This window comes from Ostrinia furnacalis, unplaced genomic scaffold, assembly GCF_004193835.3.
Source record: "Ostrinia furnacalis isolate ACB-3 unplaced genomic scaffold, ASM419383v2 OfSCF4125, whole genome shotgun sequence".
In the NCBI taxonomy this organism is placed as follows: Eukaryota; Metazoa; Arthropoda; class Insecta; order Lepidoptera; family Crambidae; genus Ostrinia; species Ostrinia furnacalis.
In genome coordinates, this window is record NW_021134364.1 from 256,607 (window position 1) to 275,881 (window position 19,275).

The 19,275-nt window shown below is 38.2% G+C and overlaps 1 protein-coding gene across 3 annotated transcripts; it reads right to left on the reverse strand.

The window, feature by feature from the left end:
• Positions 1 to 1,443: 1,443 nt before the first annotated feature.
• On the reverse strand, positions 1,444 to 17,522 carry not (ubiquitin carboxyl-terminal hydrolase nonstop). 3 transcript variants are annotated; one of them, XM_028313028.1, is made up of 9 exons: positions 17,162 to 17,522; positions 16,312 to 16,547; positions 16,046 to 16,111; positions 15,615 to 15,780; positions 8,710 to 8,820; positions 7,808 to 7,903; positions 7,634 to 7,677; positions 4,199 to 4,837; positions 1,444 to 3,849 (listed from the first exon to the last, which is right to left on the reverse strand). In XM_028313028.1, the coding sequence occupies exons 1-9, from the start codon at positions 17,279 to 17,281 to the stop codon at positions 3,795 to 3,797; spliced, it is 1,533 nt and encodes a 510-aa protein (XP_028168829.1). In that variant the 5' UTR covers positions 17,282 to 17,522; the 3' UTR covers positions 1,444 to 3,794. The 3 variants fall into 3 exon arrangements, with proteins under 3 accessions (XP_028168829.1, XP_028168828.1, XP_028168830.1); XM_028313027.1 differs by lacking the exon at positions 7,634 to 7,677 and having other exon boundaries at positions 7,764 to 7,903; XM_028313029.1 differs by lacking the exons at positions 7,634 to 7,677; positions 16,046 to 16,111 and having other exon boundaries at positions 7,764 to 7,903; positions 17,162 to 17,521.
• Between the last annotated feature and the right edge of the window lie 1,753 nt (positions 17,523 to 19,275).

The window sequence follows — 19,275 nt, forward strand, 5'->3', positions numbered from 1 at the left end:
TGACACTTGTAAACTATTCGACGCCATCTTGAAATACAGGGTGACGCATGCGTAGTGGAATATTTTTGGAAATCGATATCTCGGACAAAAATAGTGGCAGACTGCCGTATGTGCAAATAAAAAAACTCATATAAAACTAAACTAATAGCAAATTCATTGTATGCTGGTAACTTAATTATTTTGCTTGACTTAGTTAACTTTGAGATTGTCAATAGAGACATTGTATTAAGACAACAGAGAAGGACCTAAGTGTGACCCTGATGCATTAATCATAATAAAATAGATCATTTGAGTTAGATTCGAATTAACAGTGTAGGATATAACTTCAGAACCGTCGTAAGAGTTAAAATGAGAAACTGGATTAAAAATTTTCAACAGTTCCGCAGACTGACAGAATCAGATGTTACGTTTAATATCACACAAGTCGGCCGTTCTGTGTAGTGGCAGTAGTGGTTCTAAACGGACTACTACTATGCCGAGAGGTCTCGGGTTCGATTCCCGGCTGGGCAGAAATTGAAATTTCTGTGACGGGTCTGGGTGTTACTATGTATAATGTATTAAAAAAAAAGTATTTATGTAGTATATCCGTTAAGCTAGCACCCATAACACAAGCATATTAATTGCTTACTTTGGGGATAGATAGCGCTGTGTGAAATTGTCCAAAGAATGTCGCTTAAAATAAAATCTGTAATAAATTAAAAGAAGTATTATTTTAAAGTATTTTTTATTATATAGATTGATCATACATGTCATTACGTATGACTGAAAACAGGATAGAAGAAATAGGTAATTACAGGTTCATTGGGATCATATTATTATAATTATAGGTTAACAACAACAGTACATCAAATATTTTTAGCAATACATTCCATAATCCCCGTCAATATGGATTCGTACAATACGTACATATTTACTGCTAGTGATTTCTGTTTTGTAGAGCTTCATCCCCATGTTTAGAGTGACCTAGGCTCTTGAAATAATCTGAAATTTTACACCTTTATCTCAGCAGGACTTTACTGCTAACGTAAAGGCTAGTTGGAATTCAGTAACTGATTAAGTATATTTCAGATCATCAGGCACTATAAACGATAAAGATGATACTTTACAAAACAAACAGTAGATACCTTACCAGTCTAAGATAGCTCTTGAAGAGGATTATATCACTGTACCTACAATATTACATTGAGACAACCAGATCTTTAAATGTTGAGTTATAGGGCAACGACAATCCATGATTAAACTGTACACAACATCAACTTTAAACTACGAATAATTCGAAAAATCCTGTTTTGTAATATTTTTGTATTTTGTATTTTTTTTTTGTATACTTATTTATCTTGAATAATATTATTTTATTATTTTTATATTTTGAAGATAAGCATAATTTGTCATTAAATAAATACACAAAATAAGGATTGCGATATCATTTTGTAATATTTAAATTGTTTTTTGTTTTTATCACATTTTAACTATTTTTATTATAATATTTACGAAACTTGATTAGGCTCGGATCTTCGTCACTAAATTATTAAATGCAAATCAAATTGTTTAATTGTTGGCACGGACAAACAAATGGTCTCAATTGCAATCCTTAAAATATGTTCCAAACATTGTTTATAAATTTGTGACTAGTATTTTAAAATATTCCAAGGATTCAAATGTTAAAAATGAAGTTGATTTACATGAACCTCACAGGCTAAATAAATAATGGTAAAATAAAAACCCATTGTTCCAATTAAAACACAATCTGAACCATTTGCGCCGCGTCGCTGCATCAAGCAATATCATTAAAACAAAAATTATTCTACTACATGAGAAATGTAAAACCATACAACTAACTACGTTTAATACAAGTCATAAATATTAAATATCACATTAAGCTAATGTCAGTTCAGTCAAAGATTACCAACTACTTTATTCCCACTATGCCAAATACATCAGCGAAAATAACTAAATACGTTTACATCAGTAAAGTCAAATGCATGAGGTAAGATAACTCTGGAGTATGGTTAATTCAGTATGGTATATTGAAGTTGAATAGGTATTTTTAAGAAGTGTTAATTTTAGACTATTTTTATGCAAAACGTTTGTATTACCCTCGCCAGTAAAAATGCAACATCGATTGATTTACTTGTCTTTTTCAGGGATAGATTATATTACATTATAATATAATCTACAATATTAAGATTTTAGAATAAATGTTAGCATTGATATCCTACAATAGATAGATGGATCAAGTTAGAAAAAAGGACTATGCTAAGTTGGCTTCACTCTAGCAAAAAACAAGACGCTCTGTAACAAAAGGATAGTGATAGGAAATTGTAAATCTGTTGCATTTATGTACTTGACATGAACAAGAGTTATTATTTAGTTAAAGAAGAAATAATTTAGAGTTATCTTTACGAAATGAATGGTTCTTGTAAATAATAATAATTAATCCCACATTATAGTGTGGTGTTTCGATTACACTTATTTACAGTTTACAAGATCCTCGTGAAATGCGAACGAGAAAACGAGGTAGATTGAAACATATTTTGTTCTGTAGACAATAAAATGAAATAAACAAAAAATATCTCTTTTAAATAGGAATGAGACGATTTTGACCTTTTTACATAATTCATAATCATAATATGCATTACTTAATATTTATATTACAATTTGATTTTACATACTGGTATAATAAATCATCATAAAGCAAAACATTTGTATGTTTTAGCTTTAAGCAGCCACTCTATACATTAATACAGGGTGGATTTTTGAGATGGGGTAATAAACACATTTACTTTGACCGTTGCAACTATAGGATTATTTTTTTTAGAAAAATCTTGGTATACTGCAGACAGAATCTTAAGTCATTAATATTTCTTTCTTGTAGCTAGCTGCAACGGTTAAGATACTTGCCCTGTATTTCAATGAAATAAATTAATGAATTTACAGTGTAAGAATTCTTTGCTCTCTGTAGCTCAAAAAAGCAACACTCAGGCTGGGTTGCACCATCTTACTTTGACCGTCAATAACGATAACCGCTGTATTTTGTATGGAGTTTGACAATTTTTTGATGTTTGTCAAAGTTAAAGTAAGATGGTGCAACCCAGCCTTAGTGTCAAAAAAAACTAGAACGTGTGTAAATTTTTGCAATTCATAATAAACCGTCAATATAATTGTTGTGTAAACCATCGCTATGGATAATATATTTTACGATAAGATTACATTAAAGCTTAAGACTAACAAATTCGTGAATGATTCCACAAAAAGAGCATATTCACTGGGAGCATTCGCTTTGCAAAGTTCTGCGAATCATTTTGTTGACCAATCAGTTTAATGAATGTGAATTTAGCCACAGTTTAGATACAGTTCAGGCTAGGAAATGGGGTGTTAAACACAATCTACACAAGATCTATTCAGAACGCAATGTTGTATAGCAATAGAAACCATGAAGAAACTTTTACAGGGCTGAAATGAGGTAGAAGATATTGAGAAGTTTAGTGCCTTGCAATTATTGGTTAATTACACAATTTCTTAGGTGCCTAACAAACGCTCGCACATCGAATTATTGTAAAGGGAATGCTCCCGGTGAGTATACCCCATAAAGATACAATTTAAGATGACAGTAGACTTCTTTCGAATCTAAGCGCTAATATCACGTAGGGGACATGACTTACCACACTGAAAGTATTTATTCCTAACTAAAAGCAAACCCAAATCTGACTAATGTGATGCGAACGTCAGTTTCAAAGATATTATAATATCTTTTGCAGATAACTTTCGTATGAACTAGCCTGTCCCCATAAAATCTATGAGACTTCACACTCATACTCCAGAACAGTCTTGTGGTAGAAGAGCAGGTACCTGAAAATAATTAAACAATAATTGATTAAGTACACGTAAGTATAAAAATTGTAGCTAAAGAAATCTTTACAAAACCTTCACTCTTCAGAAAAACACAAATATATGAGGAGAACTTGTGACATTGGCTTATTTTAATACTCATAAAAAGATATTACGTGAAAAATAATACATATTGGAAAATTCTGTATAAAAAGTGTAAGACATTAGCATATTTACAGACTATCTTTATAGACAATCCAACATTTTCACTGTTTATGATAAGTGAATAAGGTTCAAATTATGGTGGTCATAATAATGGAAAAAGTCCTGTAAAGAGTTAAAAAGAAAAAAAGTAAGGTATAATACCCACCCTTCACTATCTAAAACCTCGCGCAGAGACGCGCGGGTGATCATGTGGTCGTCACACTTGAACCAGCTGCCCTTCATCTGGCGTACATAGGCCGTGTAGTGGCCCGCGTCCAAAGAACCCAGGTGGTTGACCACCGCGAACAGAGAGTAGCGGTTGTCCTCGAATATTCCTTCCGGCGCGTTGTTGTTATCGGCCGCGCCCACATCGACCGCGCGACGGTGCGTCGACATGAACGGGGTCATATCCAACTCGGCGGGGAACGAAACGAATGCGGATATCTTCCTGTCGATTTGCGACGAATGCTCGAAGCGTTTTAGGTGGAAACTGGCTACTATGGGCAGTGTTTCGAGCGTCAGTTGTTTTGTGGATTCGCGGTACGCGCGGCAGTTTGAACACTTGATCTTGGCAGCAGAGCCGAGATGCTCAGCGCGAGTGAAACGTTCTAAGCAGGCTTGAAGGGACCCCGGGCCGGCCACGTCGAGGCTGATATCCCAGAACGGGTCGATGGTGGTGGAGACTCCGGAGCAAGACGTGCAGACGACATCGCTCTGCAGCCCGCCCGTGAATATCTGATCGATGATGCAGTTGCAGCGCACGTTCTCACGCCGCTCGGTGTCTTCTACGCCGTTCATGCAATGCCTGGAATTAAAAGAAAAAAATATGAAGATACTATAAACTTGTATTGAAATTAGTGTTGCCGATCGATAGTCGACTATCGATAGACTATCGATAGTCTCTCGATAGTCAAACTATCGCAAGACTATCGATTGGCCTATCGATAGTATCGATACTGTCGATACTATCGATACTATTGTCGCTTTTGAATAAAAAGCTATCAATACTATCGATACTATCGATTGTTCTAGACTATCGATAGTTTGGCAATTTACAATAGTATCGTTTACAATATTTGGATATAATAGTCAATAGGCACAACAATAGGGTTATTGGAATACTTGAATTATTTCATATAGTTAACCATAACATTTAATTATATGTTTCCAAAATTGGCAATACATTTTATTTGCCGTATTTAACTGATGCAGGTAGTTTTAAATACAAGTGAGATCATTATTTTTAGTTATATGTTAGTTGGTAAGTCAAGCGAAACATTTGAAATATTGTAAAAATGAATTTAAACATACCCAATACTATTGCAAATTTACAGACTATCGATAGTCTAGAACAATCGATAGTATCGATACTATCGATAGTATCGATAGCTTTTTATTCAAAAGCGACAATACTATCGATAGTATTGCACATATTCAATAGTATTGCCTCGTTTTGTGCTATCGATAGTATCGATAGTATCGACAGTATCGATACTATCGATAGGCCTATCGATGGAGAAGGCTTTTTCGAATGAAAACTATCGATAGTTTTACTATCGATAGTTCGGCAACACTAATTGAAATCGATTCCGTAAAATGAACGATGGAATCTGATGGAACTCAGTAAAGAAGATTAAGCGCCTTTTCCCCACTTGATAATAAATAGTTTGAACCAAAGTGACTGGCATAATCCGCGGAATCGCTAAAATCAAGTGGCAGTGGGCGGGGCAGGAGCTGATGGCCGCTGGGGCAGGAAAGTTCTTGAGTGACGATCACGAGCCGGAGGACGTAGCGCGGGCAGGCCTTCCACTAAGTGGACCGACGATATGGTGAAGGTCGCGGGAGGTGCCTGTTTACGAGCGGCGTAGGACTGGTGTTTGTGGAAATCCTTGGGGAAGGCCTTTGTCCAGCAGTGGACGTCTTTCGGCTGAAATGAACGAATAGTTTGGCAGATAAATTACTACAGGTACCTTAAGAACCCTGTAAGATCAATAAAGACTGACCGGTGTAGCACGTAGCCCGTAGCCCGGCAGGTGGAGCTCATGACGTCACGCTGCCAATGGAAGCGACAGCGGCGTCTTGGCGCCGGAGTAGAACTCATGACGTCACGCTGCAAGTGAAGCGTTGGGTACGCACCGGTGCAGCACATCGAGCGTCGCGATGAAGAACTCGTGCGCGTTCTGCTGCTCGTAGTGGACCTCTGATGACGTCATGCTGCAAGTGAAAGCGTCAGCGGTGTCTTGGCACCCTAATAGAACCCATGACGCCACGCTGTCAAATGGAAGTCAATATTACTGACCGGTGCAGCACGTCGAGCGTGGCGATAAAGAACTCGTGCGCGTCCTGCTGCTCGTAGCCCGCCACGTGGAGCTCGTGACGTCACGCTGCCAATGGAAGCGACAGCGGCGTCTTGGCGCCAGAGTAGAACTCATGACGTCACGCTGCAAGTGGAAGCGTTGGGTACGCACCGGTGCAGCACCTCGAGCGTGGCGATGAAGAACTCGTGAGCGTCCTGCTGCTCGTAGCCCGCCAAGTGGAGCTCGTGACGTCACACTGCAAGTGGATGCGTCAGCGGTGTCTTGGCACCCTAATAGAACCCATGACGTCACGCTGTCAAATGGAAGTCAATATTACTGACCTGTGTAGCACGTCAAGCGTGGCGATGAAAAACTCGTGCGCGTCCTGCTGCTCATAGCCCGCCAGGTGGCGCGCGTGCGTCCAGATCAGGTGCAGCAGCCGGTGCAGCGTCAGCGGCGTCTTGGCGCCAGAGTAGAACTCATGACGTCACGCTGCAAGTGGAAGCGTTGGGTACGCACCGGTGCAGCACGTCGAGCGTGGCGATGAAGAACTCGTGCGCGTTCTGCTGCTCGTAGTGGACCTCTGATGACGTCATGCTGCAAGTGAAAGCGTCAGCGGCGTCTTGGCACCCTAATAGAACCCATGACGCCACGCTGTCAAATGGAAGTCAATATTACTGACCTGTGTAGCACGTCAAGCGTGGCGATGAAAAACTCGTGCGCGTCCTGCTGCTCGTAGCCCGCCAGGTGGCGCGCGTGCGTCCAGATCAGATGCAGCAGCCGGTGCAACGTCAGCGGCGTCTTGGCGCCGGAGTAGAACTCATGACGTCACGCTGCAAGTGAAGCGTTGGGTACGCACCGGTGCAGCACATCGAGGGTGGCTATAAAGAACTCGTGCGCATCCTGCTGCTCGTAGCCTACCAGGTGGAGCTCATGACGTCACGCTGCCAATGGAAGCGACAGCGGCGTCTTGGCGCCGGAGTAGAACTCATGACGTCACGCTGCAAGTGGAAGCGTTGGGTACGAACCGGTGCAGCACATCGAGCGTGGCGATGAAGAACTCGTGCGCGTTCTGCTGTTCGTAGTGGACCTCTGATGACGTCATGCTGCAAGTGAAAGCGTCAGCGGCGTCTTGGCGCCCAAATATAACTTATGACGTCACCCTGCTAAGTGGAAGTCAATATTACTGACCGGTGCAGCACGTCCAGCGTGGCGATGAAGAACTCGTGCGCGTCCTGCTGTTCGTAGCCCGCCAGGTGGAGCTCATGACGTCACTCTGCTAAGTTGAAGTCAATATTACTGACCGGTGCAGCACGTCGAGCGTGGCGATGAAGAACTCGTGCGCGTCCTGCTGTTCGTAGCCCACCAGGTGGCGCGTGATGCCCGAGTGGACTCATGACGTCACGCTGTCAAATGGAAGTCAATATTACTGACCGGTGCAAAACGTCGAGCGTGGCGATGAAAAACTCGTGCGCGTCCTGCTGCTCGTAGCCCGCCAGGTGGCGCGCGTGCGTCCAGATCAGGTGCAGCAGCCGGTGCAACGTCAGCGGCGTCTTGGCGCCGGAGTAGAACTCCTGGGAACAGGACACAAGTGTTATCCATTAGGTGGGTCACGACTTGCTATACGTGATTGCTCCCATCTCTCATTCCCATCACTGCAACTCCTGTTTATCCAGGAAACAGGATCTATAGATCGTTTCATCCACGAAGGCGCGCCCCACCATTCTTCCGCTAATGTTTGAGTGTTATCGGTACACGCTAAATTATCGATTGCTCGGTCCAAATTCCCCGCACCCCGCGTATCCCTCAGCCAAAATTAGTGGGGCGCGTCTTCGTGGATGAAACGATCTATACAGCTTGACCGTCAATAAAAACAAAGTTCTGGGAGATAGTTGAACTGTCATAAAACCCGAAACACAAAAGTATTGAGTGGTTCACGAAAGGGCAGTGACAAAATTATGGGGCAATGAGAACAACGTTTGAAAAACACTGGTTTACATGCATGCAAATTGCAAACGCTTCGTAGTTTGTGGTATACACATTCCAGGAGTTCGTTGGGCTATGCTTGTGGATATGTGTACAAGTGTCATCTGGATACAAGAATGCTGCATAGTTCCTTTCAAATTCAAATTCAAATTCAAATATATTTATTCATAAAACATAGGTACAAAGGGTGATAATTATAATTGCAGTGAGCTCTATAATGTTATTTGTAATGTTATTTCATATTCTACTGACATAACTCAGCGAGACAGCGAAATACACAAAATAAAAGGCAAGGAAAAAGAGAGAGACGATAAATAGTCCTGTCATGGTTGCAACCTATAGTCTTGTAATACCAAATATTTCACTATCCCTATACAAAATCATGAGAGCTCACCTGAAACAGCTTAGAGACCTCGCACACGAGGCATTTGACGCTGCTCTGCGCCTTGCACTTGTGTTTCTCGCCGAGGAAGTAGTCCCGGAGCAGTGGAGTGTGAATTAGTGTCTGCAATAAAAACGGCAATATTACATTGGTTCAGTGGGTAAGTAATTATACAACCTACAAAGTTAATAAAATAGATAATCAAACAACATAATATGCTGAGCATGAATAATGAGTCTATAAAAGATAGGCATTATTGAAAAATCGTACGGTATAAATAAATATTTACTCTCATTTACAGGATTGAACCCGATCACCTTGGTGCGCTTAATGGGATAAAATCCGGAACTAGGTCATTCAGAAAAAGACCAAAGTAAATGGATATAGTTCCAACAAAAATGTAGCAAACTTATGTGACGGTGGGCTGGCCATATTTATCGCAGAACCGACGATGGGTAGAGTTGGTTAGAGAAAGGATTCTGGAATGGAGATCACGTCTCGTCAAACGGAGTGAAGGATCGTCCTATTCGAATCATTCCTTCTCGATGGATCGACGACCTCAAGAAGATAGCTGGATTAAGAAAGCAGGAGATCATGATTTAAAGCAATCTTAAACTGAATGATGATGACCTAGACTAGTTCGCTATAGATCGAAAGAAATCTTTAGACTCTTTCTTTAATTGTTTAACTGTAAGCCTAATTTAATCAAACATAAAGATTCTACATCTGCGAACTGCGAATGTGCAATACGATAGGTACAATAGCTGCTACAATAATAATAGTGGTTATGTCTGGTTATACCAGTAAAGTAAGTCCTTCCCCTAAAGTTATTTATAAACGAGGTCACAAAGTAATTTCGCAGAATACACGTGTAAATGTAGATTTAAAAAATATAGCTTATTGCGTTCCATGGGACATTAGACTGGGGTCATTGCATCTTTTTATAGCTTATCGGCTTTATCACTGAGCAATCACGATTCACGAAAAATTCTGTGTGGATTGATATCGCAATGATTGAGCATGAGAAGTGCTGATTTTAAGCAAAAAATATGGTATGGAAACATATTTGTGCTCAACAAAGAAAGATAATACATGGGTTAAGTACCCTATATTACGAAGTCAGCCCATCGGAGCAGAATGCGTTGTCAATTTACGCATATGGCGAGCGGGGCGGAGCTGATTGAGTGCAATATGTCGCGTCCAATATGCTACGAAGCGTGAATGTAGAAGGCAGAAAGACAACTTAAATTGCATAGTAATACGTAACAGCTCTGCTATTACATCTAACAAGTCGTATGGATTGGATGGAAAATTTTAAAGGTGACTCGCGACATCAGATTTTTATTTTACTAACTTGTTCAATTTCTACGTCGCAATCAATTTGAATACTCGGTAGGTGTAATCTGGGATTTACTGCGCAAGGTTATGAAAAAAAGCGATAATTTGATACACATTCTACCTATTCCAAGGTTCAAAACTTTCCACAGACATTACACATATCGCAGACAGACTATACATAATAGTACGTCGTAGGTACTCATATGTTGTGCCGCGTATTATTAAAGGACAATGTTCGTTCTCCATACATTGTTCGCCTAAGAACCAACAATTTTGACATATTACTACCCGAAAGCGAAATAATACGATTCTGTGTGTAAGAACAATGATTCCTGATGGACACTTGCCATAAAATTAATGATTAAGAATATTAAATCACAGCGATTTTATAATATGTCGTTTATGACAACATGGCGTCTAATGTATTGTGTGAATGTATGAACACCGATTCGCGAAAAATGTTTTGTATTGTCGTCACGCCGAGTCGCAGCCAAATAGTATAAAATAATAGAACAAGTTTTAGAAATACAACTCGGCATTCCACTTTTATAATATGCCCACATATTTTTAGCTTTTAACGCAAATCTAGTCTTCAAAGCAGTTTAATCGATTTATTTTATTTTCAAAATCGATATTTTATTGTCTATGATGGCCGCAGGAACATCACTATACATGGACTCCCAGCAATAAAGTACGGTAATGCCTCGTACAGATTTTATCGGCAAAAATTATGGAACTTGATAGGTTTTAGACCATGCCACGCACCAAAACGTCCGGAAGTTGTAATAGTATTATAGAATAAACGTTAAAAGACTTATTTATTTAATTTTTCAATGCTTAAGTGTCCATTAGAATGAAAGGGTGCTTAATGTATTAAAAAAAATAGAAAATAATTATGATGGGTTAATGTTTTTGGGCGGTTTTTTAGGCGGTTTCTGACAATGTCCTTTGAAAGCCCCTTCAAAGGACATTAGACTAGGTGTCTGTACATTTCCACTGTAGTGATTTACTTCGCAATAGCTACAATACAATAATTTTAATTGAATTCAGTTAAAATATTAACTTCTATGAAGACATCAAACAATAAATGAAACGTTTCATTGACTATCCAACTAGCTACTACTAGCTAGCTGAACATAACTGTAACTAAGCTTAGTAATTTGTCGATAGGTAATCTAAAAGCGCAATTTCTAACGAAACATAATAGAGAACCTGTAACAATCAAAACTTCAGTGGAGGAACATTTCTTTGGCTTTAATGTTGATGATTGAAAACGTGAATAATACAGTTGTTTATTACTCTGAATATTTATCTGGCAGACAATTACGAACAAAATTACCTGTTTACACCATGCTACAGGATAAAACAAAAGCTTCATGTTAATTTAATTACAGAAGCTTTTCCATAAGAGGATTTACGTAACTAACAAATGCATATATGTGCATTGTGCACTATACGATTCGCAAAGCGAGGCTGAAAACATTTTGGGAGCTTAATTAATTCAATTATCGGGAACGCTACGAATGTCATGGAATACATACACTGTAAATACGGCGCAATATTCCGTCCGTAGTTTGTACGGACAGTGCGCCAAGTTAAACATTATGACATCTTGTATCGTTGTAATAGCGACGATATTGCACAAAACCAATAGTTTTGATGTGCTGTCGACTATGTATATGCAGGCACAACGGTCTTTGATTTCATTCGACCAGGAAAATCAATAACTGACGCTGCAAATAGATTCAAAGTTACAGGGAAAACTGAATTTACCTAGGGAGCGGGATTTAATAAATACGAAGCAGTACCACGTACATTGCGAGTGGAAAGCAAACATCCAACGTCCTTTCTGGGAAATCTAAAGCTTTGTAACATAACCTTTGGAGTCTAGATAATAAAATTTCCAGGCATTTCATTATTGCATTTCGTTGTAGAGCTGCCCATGTGGGCGTTTAATTTTACGTCGCAATAAAATTCACACAACGATGAAGCTTTAAAGCAAACAAGATAAAATTTATTGAGCTCTCAGTTTAAGCTTTCTTTTTAATAAAGATCATAAATCACATCAATCAATTAGTTTTAAAATACGTATTTGATAAAACATAATAATTATTTGTCTTCAGTTTTATAGAAGTTCTAAATTAAGAAGTATTTAAGTACAGATTCTTTAGAACTTCTATAAAACTGAAGAGAAATAATTGAGTATTAAATTTCAGTTAATTTCGGTTGGAATTACAAAAGTTGGTCCTCCTTAGTTTGTATTCGTTAAATGTTTGCTGAAATAGAAAATAAATGGAGCTTATCATTTGTTGCCCTTCAAGGCTTCAGCCCAGACATTTCAAAATCGATGATTTGTGTACCGTCAGCCATCTTTTTGAACAAAGAATAACGATAAACCTAGACTGCGCTCAAAAGTTCAATACCTGAGAACCTGCGTTGTATGATCGCTCTGACTCCTTACATTTTTAATGAGCATTATTAACTCGCTATTTTTAACTTGAAGATTGTTTGCGACCCCGTTATCGACTACAATGTGAAGTTTGACAAATGCTGCGTACTTTGTCATAACTACGGCTAGCCAAGGAAAGTTTTATTTGTTGGGTTTCTTCACGTTTCTGTGGCAAATTTAATGGAAAAGTAGGTACCGCCAACAAGCACCTACTTACCTATCTGAATAACCCAGAGAGATAATTTCATACAGATTGTGCTGCGCAGTTTGCCAGCGATGTTTTATAATTTGCTCGGTTTTATAAAATTCGAGACAGTAATTTCCATTTAGCAATCGTTGAAAGAAATAATTTAATTAAACTTTTACTTTCTACGATTTCCATGAACTCGTACAAAAAAGGCTTTACCGGGACTGAGAAGGAAGTTTTATGGGCGCTTTGGGAATTGGTTTCTATAGAATTACACGTGCCCGCATAAATATACATTTTTACAACATCATTAAATTGGAGTCGGTATCCTTTTTTTATAAGTTATCGTTTGTAATGTTGTGTCACCATCAAATCGCGAGGGCTTTGCCAACTTGATTTAATGATCTGTTAAGCAAATACTAAAAATCTTAATGATATTTACTTACTCTTTTAACTCTACAAAAATGAAAGCTTTAGTTTCATAATCTCAACATTTATAAATATATTTGAAAAATCGATAAAGATCAACTTTTAAATGGAAAGAAAGCTTCTTAAGTAGCCTGAAAACAAGCATTAAGGAGCGTGCTCGCCTTAATCCATCTAAATCTTCTCAATAAGAATATAAAAAAAGATAACCATTATAAAGGCTAATGAGAATTAACTGTCATGGTAACCTATTATTATTTAAACCATCTTACCTTCTAAAAACCCTTATTGCCTATAATAACCGAACGTCTTTAATAGCTCATTAAGTTCTCAAGATCAAAACTGAAAGAGTTCAAAAGGGCGTGGGAGCTGAAAGCACAAATGAATGACGTCACTGCAATAATAATGACGTAGGTGGTCTGAAAGATAGTGTGGGCGCCCGGTGAGAGTCTGAACCTGGAGAGAGCGCAGGGGATTACATTAATTATACACATAGGTAGATTTTTTATCATGAGTGCTCATTAGTTACACTGAGACTTTATTCATTTGGGTCCCTAAGATTTTTCTAGCTCAAAGGGAAAATGCGAGCGAAAAAACAGACCGGGAGAAACTGTTATTCTCGCAAGGTTGGATTTTCGGGTGGAGTTAAAGTCTTTCAAATTAAAATCCGCTGCCGATTTAAATGGGAAACGATCAAAATTATTATTGTCCTCTTTTTAGATATCAACTCGGTCGGGTGTCACAAGAAGAAAAATGTCATCCCTATCTCCAAGAGTTACATTCAGAGTCACAAGTTCTCAGCCCACAACTAAGTTGCTCATATCATTATTCATGACCCACGTACAGCATAAAACGTGCAAAATACGTGTAGAATATGTAGCCTGCTATTTGTCCTCCAAAACGGAATCGCAAAAATCAATGTTATTCATGCAAATACACGTGTGCTTGCAGTGAACGAGACGCGAATGCCACGAGAATTGAAAACTAGCCCGGGCTCGAGGTTCGTCGCTATTTTTATTGAGCAGGCTGTTAGTTCTCTCTTTTAGTAACTTAGTGGTAGTAATAGTGCCGATGAGGAATTAAGGTTCTTGAAGAAAGGAAAAGAGTAGGGATGAGGGTGTCGTGTAATTCAGAAATAATAATACGAAAGTTACTTTTAAAAAGGATAAAATTCAATGCTATTAGTGATTTGGTTACTGATATGACCAAGCAGATTTTTATATTTTTATTATCATTCGGGTTTAAGCGTAATATTTCTTATATCTGTTGCCCAAGAAAACATTAGGCACCTGGAATATTATTACCTCTGACATTTATATTACCTCTGAGCTGAAGGTTTTCTAATCGATAGCTAGTTATTGCGCAACTTCTGAGAAACCGAAGCCGAAGAAGATTTATTTACTTAAACGACATTGCCTCTAATTCAGAGGACATTTCCATTAATCATTGCTGAGATTGAATACAAGAATTTATTAATTACTTGTATTCAACGGTTTAGATTTGCAGAATATTCCAGCAATTTCCGTTCAAAGTTTTCCAGAGAGATACAGTTTAATGGTCCGAATGGACTTTAAACACGTTTTGATTGACGCAAAGTAATTGAATTCAACGCGTAATAAAGTGAGCTCGATTGCAGAATCGATGCGGCCAGATTGAGGAATGTGGAAGCAGGAATTTAATTATTAATGCTATTGTTATCGAAACTGGAGTAGATAGACGATATACCACACTATTATAACTGCGCGCACTTTGAAAGCTTACTATGATCATTAGGAAGATTATTTGTACGTAACAATGTCGTAAATTACTCCATCTAACTTAGTAATAAAATAGCTTTGGATTTGGAAAATGAAATAGAGAAAGATTTCTTGCACAACAAGGGTTGTAGCCTTGGACGAATAAACCAGTTGTAGCTATGTCAGCAATCCTACAAATCAACTGCTAGACATATTAATGCCTAATTGCCTACCTATCACATAAATAAATTATAAATATCCCGCCAAATTCGTATTTAACAACATAAGTAAGGAAAGAGTCAGCCACGGCATTGTGGAGATCACGGAAAAAATGGCGTCGTAATAAAATTCCAATTAGGAACCGTCTTAAGTTGAAAACCCCAAGTTAGAAAATTTTTTAAGACGTAATATTGAGCAGAACCCCCTGGTCTTGATATTTTAATAACCCTGAAGAGTTCATCAAACATCTTAACAGTACAGACAATGGCACATAAAGCCAAACACAGTGGTATCTTAGGACTGGTTTCCACCAAGGCTGGTGTTATGAATAACCAATCAGATTTCATTATTACCACATCTACTCTCCACTCCGCACAGCTCTGTTCCGCGCCGCGTTGCGCCCCTTCCGCTGTCAAATTCTATAGAAAAATTCTCCGCCACGGTCCGTCTTGGTGGAAACCAGGCCTGATGCTGTTGTAATAGAGGTGTTATTTTGTAGTAACACAAGTTTTTCATTTGATGTGCTGTACTGTACATAAAAGAAAATTAAATCTATAAATACCTGCACAATGCAGTTCATGAAGCAGGTGGAGCCCAAGTTTTGTAGCCCCCGGAGCCCTATGGTTGTGTGTGGGCTGATGAGGCGGCGCTTCCGAAGTCGCCGCAGCGCTAGAGCCTCGCTGGTGTTGGGCAGCCAAGGCATGAATGGCACACTTATGCCCAAAGACCTAAGATAAAGTTTAGTGTTAAACTACACAATTCTATTATGAATAATATCATATTGGACTTTGCTTTATCTGCTAGAAATGTTTAAATAGTAATGTGTGTGAATATTTTCATAAACTTGTCTTTTGTGCCTACATTAACATTGGTGTAATTGTGTATTTTTAAGTGACTTGATACTTATCTACCCAGATTTTAAAAAAATACTGGAGTGCAAGTCATTCAGATTTAATTTAAAAAATGTAACTAAATATTCCATTTCAAAAGTACCTGGAAGCAGGCAGCACAGGACCGGTCGTTATGGAAACCCTTTGCAGAGCAGTGGACGTCATTTGGCTGAAACGAACGATTCTATTTCTGATATTTGGCCAGTAAAATACTATCCATGGTCCGTAGAAACTTAGCACACAATATATTCAATAACTATTCAGTAACTACGTCATAGAAATTAACTACATTGTAGAGTTCAAGCACCTCAATAAGAATGAATACTAAATATGTAAAAATAAATAACAAAAGTAAAAGTATACACTTACTTGGCTTCTTTAAGTCGATGATTCATCCCAATCTCAGTTAACTCCCGGTCATAGATGTAATCTTGACATTGTGTACAGAAAACATTTCCGTAGCTCAGATCAATGTATAGAAAGTGCTTCTTGGATTTTGAATGTTCTTGAATGTGACCCGCATAGCATGCAAAGTAAATGCAGTGAAGGCACGAGTGCATCCGGGGCCCCGGCTTGCCACAGGCAAAACAAAGGCATGATGTTGCCTGTGGAAATTGAAAGCTCATGTAACATCACATCAAGCTAGTGTGTGATATCTTATGATGATCTAAATCTAATAGGCTATTGGTAATTGGTAAATGTATGTCTGATGTGCTGTTGACTGTGCCTAACTCCAAAGAAGATTAATGGCATATAAATTGATATTTATGGCGAACCTAATGCCTTGGCATTCTATGCTAAACTTCAGGTTAAACAAATTACATGTTTACTCTTTATAATAATTTACATCCTTTGTCATCATTGTATAAATACATACCTGACAATTTAAGATACATACTCAGTAATCTGTTTGTCTATTAATGTAATTTGTCGTTAAAATACTGGTCAATGAATCACGCAACACAACAATGCGACAAAAACGATACGATTCCACAAACAGCTGTTCCGAGGTCAAAGATCACAAAATCAGCTGATTAACCATGTTCGGCACAAATAGATGAGAAAATGTAACGCAAAAAGGCCGTAATATGTACCGCTACATAACATTATAACAATGTATTCCAATTTATCAAACTAAATACATTTTAGCGTCTTGTAAAACGTCAAATAATATGACCGATGTTTAGGATTTTATACCACCCTTAATTTCTACACTTACCTTGTAACGCCTGGCTTCCAAAGACGTACAAGACACAAAAAATGCATGCACAATTTTATATGGATTTGTCCCCTTGGCAGCCTTAAAGTTATTCAAGTGTATGCATCCATTGTCATTCATTATTTCGCTTGAAATTATTACACCGGCTTGCAAACACACGATCCTCCTTTAATTAAACTATTTAAATGAAAAGCATGATACAAACAAGTGGTTTGATCACAGGGTTTTATGGAATTTTGAGAAGACCCGGTTTTATTTTGATACGAAGGACAGATGATGAATGGTGTTGGTTGAGGGGGGCGAGTTCTCTTCTCTCAAAACTCGACTCGACTCGGCCGACTCGCGATTTGGCAAAAGACAGAAAAGAAAAATACTGGCCACTACAAAAATAAAATAGCTAAACTAAATTTGTTAATGGCAACATTAAATTTCTATTGTCAAAAGTGATGTGCCTTTAAATTGAAATTTCAATTAGATTATCATAATGATTAAATGAGATATTGCGTATTATCATCAGATTTAGTGAGTGTAATAGTCCTAAAAACTTGGCAACTAACGTCCAACCTAACCTAATCAATCAACGTCATCGATAAGTAACAAATATAATTATGTATTATTATAAAAATGAATAAATAACAATAATTATGTTTGATATCGATGTATTGATACCGATGGCCTTTTTTTCTAAGGAGTTGCAACAGATTCAATTTTTGATTCGATCACAAAGTGCCACTTTTATAAAGTAATAATATTGTTGAGTAATGTTGAGTATTCAATTTTTCCCATTTGTGTTTCAAATAATAATACGTCACATCACTATTGAAAATGTCGCCAGCTTGAAATTATATTTACCCTAAAACGGGGTCTCCAGTGCGTGTTTGCCCTACAGCGTAGGGCCTACACAACAAAAACAACTTATAGTATTTTATTATTTATTTATTTATTGACAAAGATCTACCAACAACACAACTTTACATACAAGTAATGCATGCAATGATGACAAGACCAAAAGATGTGTCTTTATAGGTAAATACAGTTTACATACAAAATAAAAACTTGACGACCGAAAGTACAATACTAAAATATTATGTTTAAATTAGATTAATAGTTAAATTACATTCCACTTATCTAAACATTTCTTCTTAAATGAGTGCACGCAATCATGAAAGATGTCGATGTCGCTATCTTTTAAATCGTTGTATGTTTGCATACACCGATGTAGGGGAGTATTTATTATGTTGAACGTTGAGATGTTTTTGTTCATTGTGTAGGGAAAAACACGCGCTGGAGACCAGGATTTACTCTTGCTATTACTCCATCCATCCACCAGTCATTTTGACCCCCAAATAAAAATAAGAATAGGACGACCCGCTCCCCCCCCCCTTTTTTTTTTAATATTTATTACGTAAAGTGGCCCCGAGACGATAAATCGCGATTGTCAATTCTACGTTGTTGTCAATTATTATTAACATTGATCGTTTACAAAAGGCATTGAAGCGATTGTCAATTGAATTTACGTGATTGAAGCAAATTGATGATAATTTTAATTGAAGCCATTGAAGCTAATATTGATCGTTTCGCTGAGCAATTGCCAATCGTTTCCGTCAATTGGTCGCAATGAGGGCTATCGTTTTTATACTTAACAGTTGGCACCCCTGGCGATTGACAGGACCTTACTCTACAGTGGCGCCATCTTGATGAGTGCAAATACGATAGTCCTCCTACCACTTTCGCGCTCACCAGTTGGTGCCACTGTCTTCGCTACTTGCAAGTGACAGGACCTTACTCTACAGTGGCGTTAACTGGTGAGCGCTAAAACGATAGCCCACATTGATCGTCTCGGGGCTGCTTTATTAAATCCATAGTACAAGCTTTGCTTAGTTTGGGACTAGAAGCGCAAGCGTAGTGTAAAATGTCCAAGGATATTTATTTACATAGAGGAAAAAGTAACACGTTTGACGACTAGTACACAAGCGGGGAATTCCCGGGAAGCTCAGTGCTGGTGGAGCGGGAGAAATGGAAATTGTTTTCCTATTCGTCGGGAGCGAAACTTGCCACTTGCGTGGCGTGGTTGCCTGCTTTTTTTTCAAAGTATGATTTTAACTTTGTGCATT

Coding starts and splice junctions, on each gene's coding strand:
- not (XM_028313028.1), bottom strand. CDS start 17,281: ATGAATGACAATGGATGCATACACTTGAATAACTTTAAGGCTGCCAAG. Junction 16,112..16,311: donor CATCGACTTAAAGAAGCCAA/GTAAGTGTATAC, acceptor CGTTCGTTTCAG/CCAAATGACGTCCACTGCTC. Junction 8,821..15,614: donor TCATGAACTGCATTGTGCAG/GTATTTATAGAT, acceptor TTTTTATTGCAG/ACACTAATTCACACTCCACT.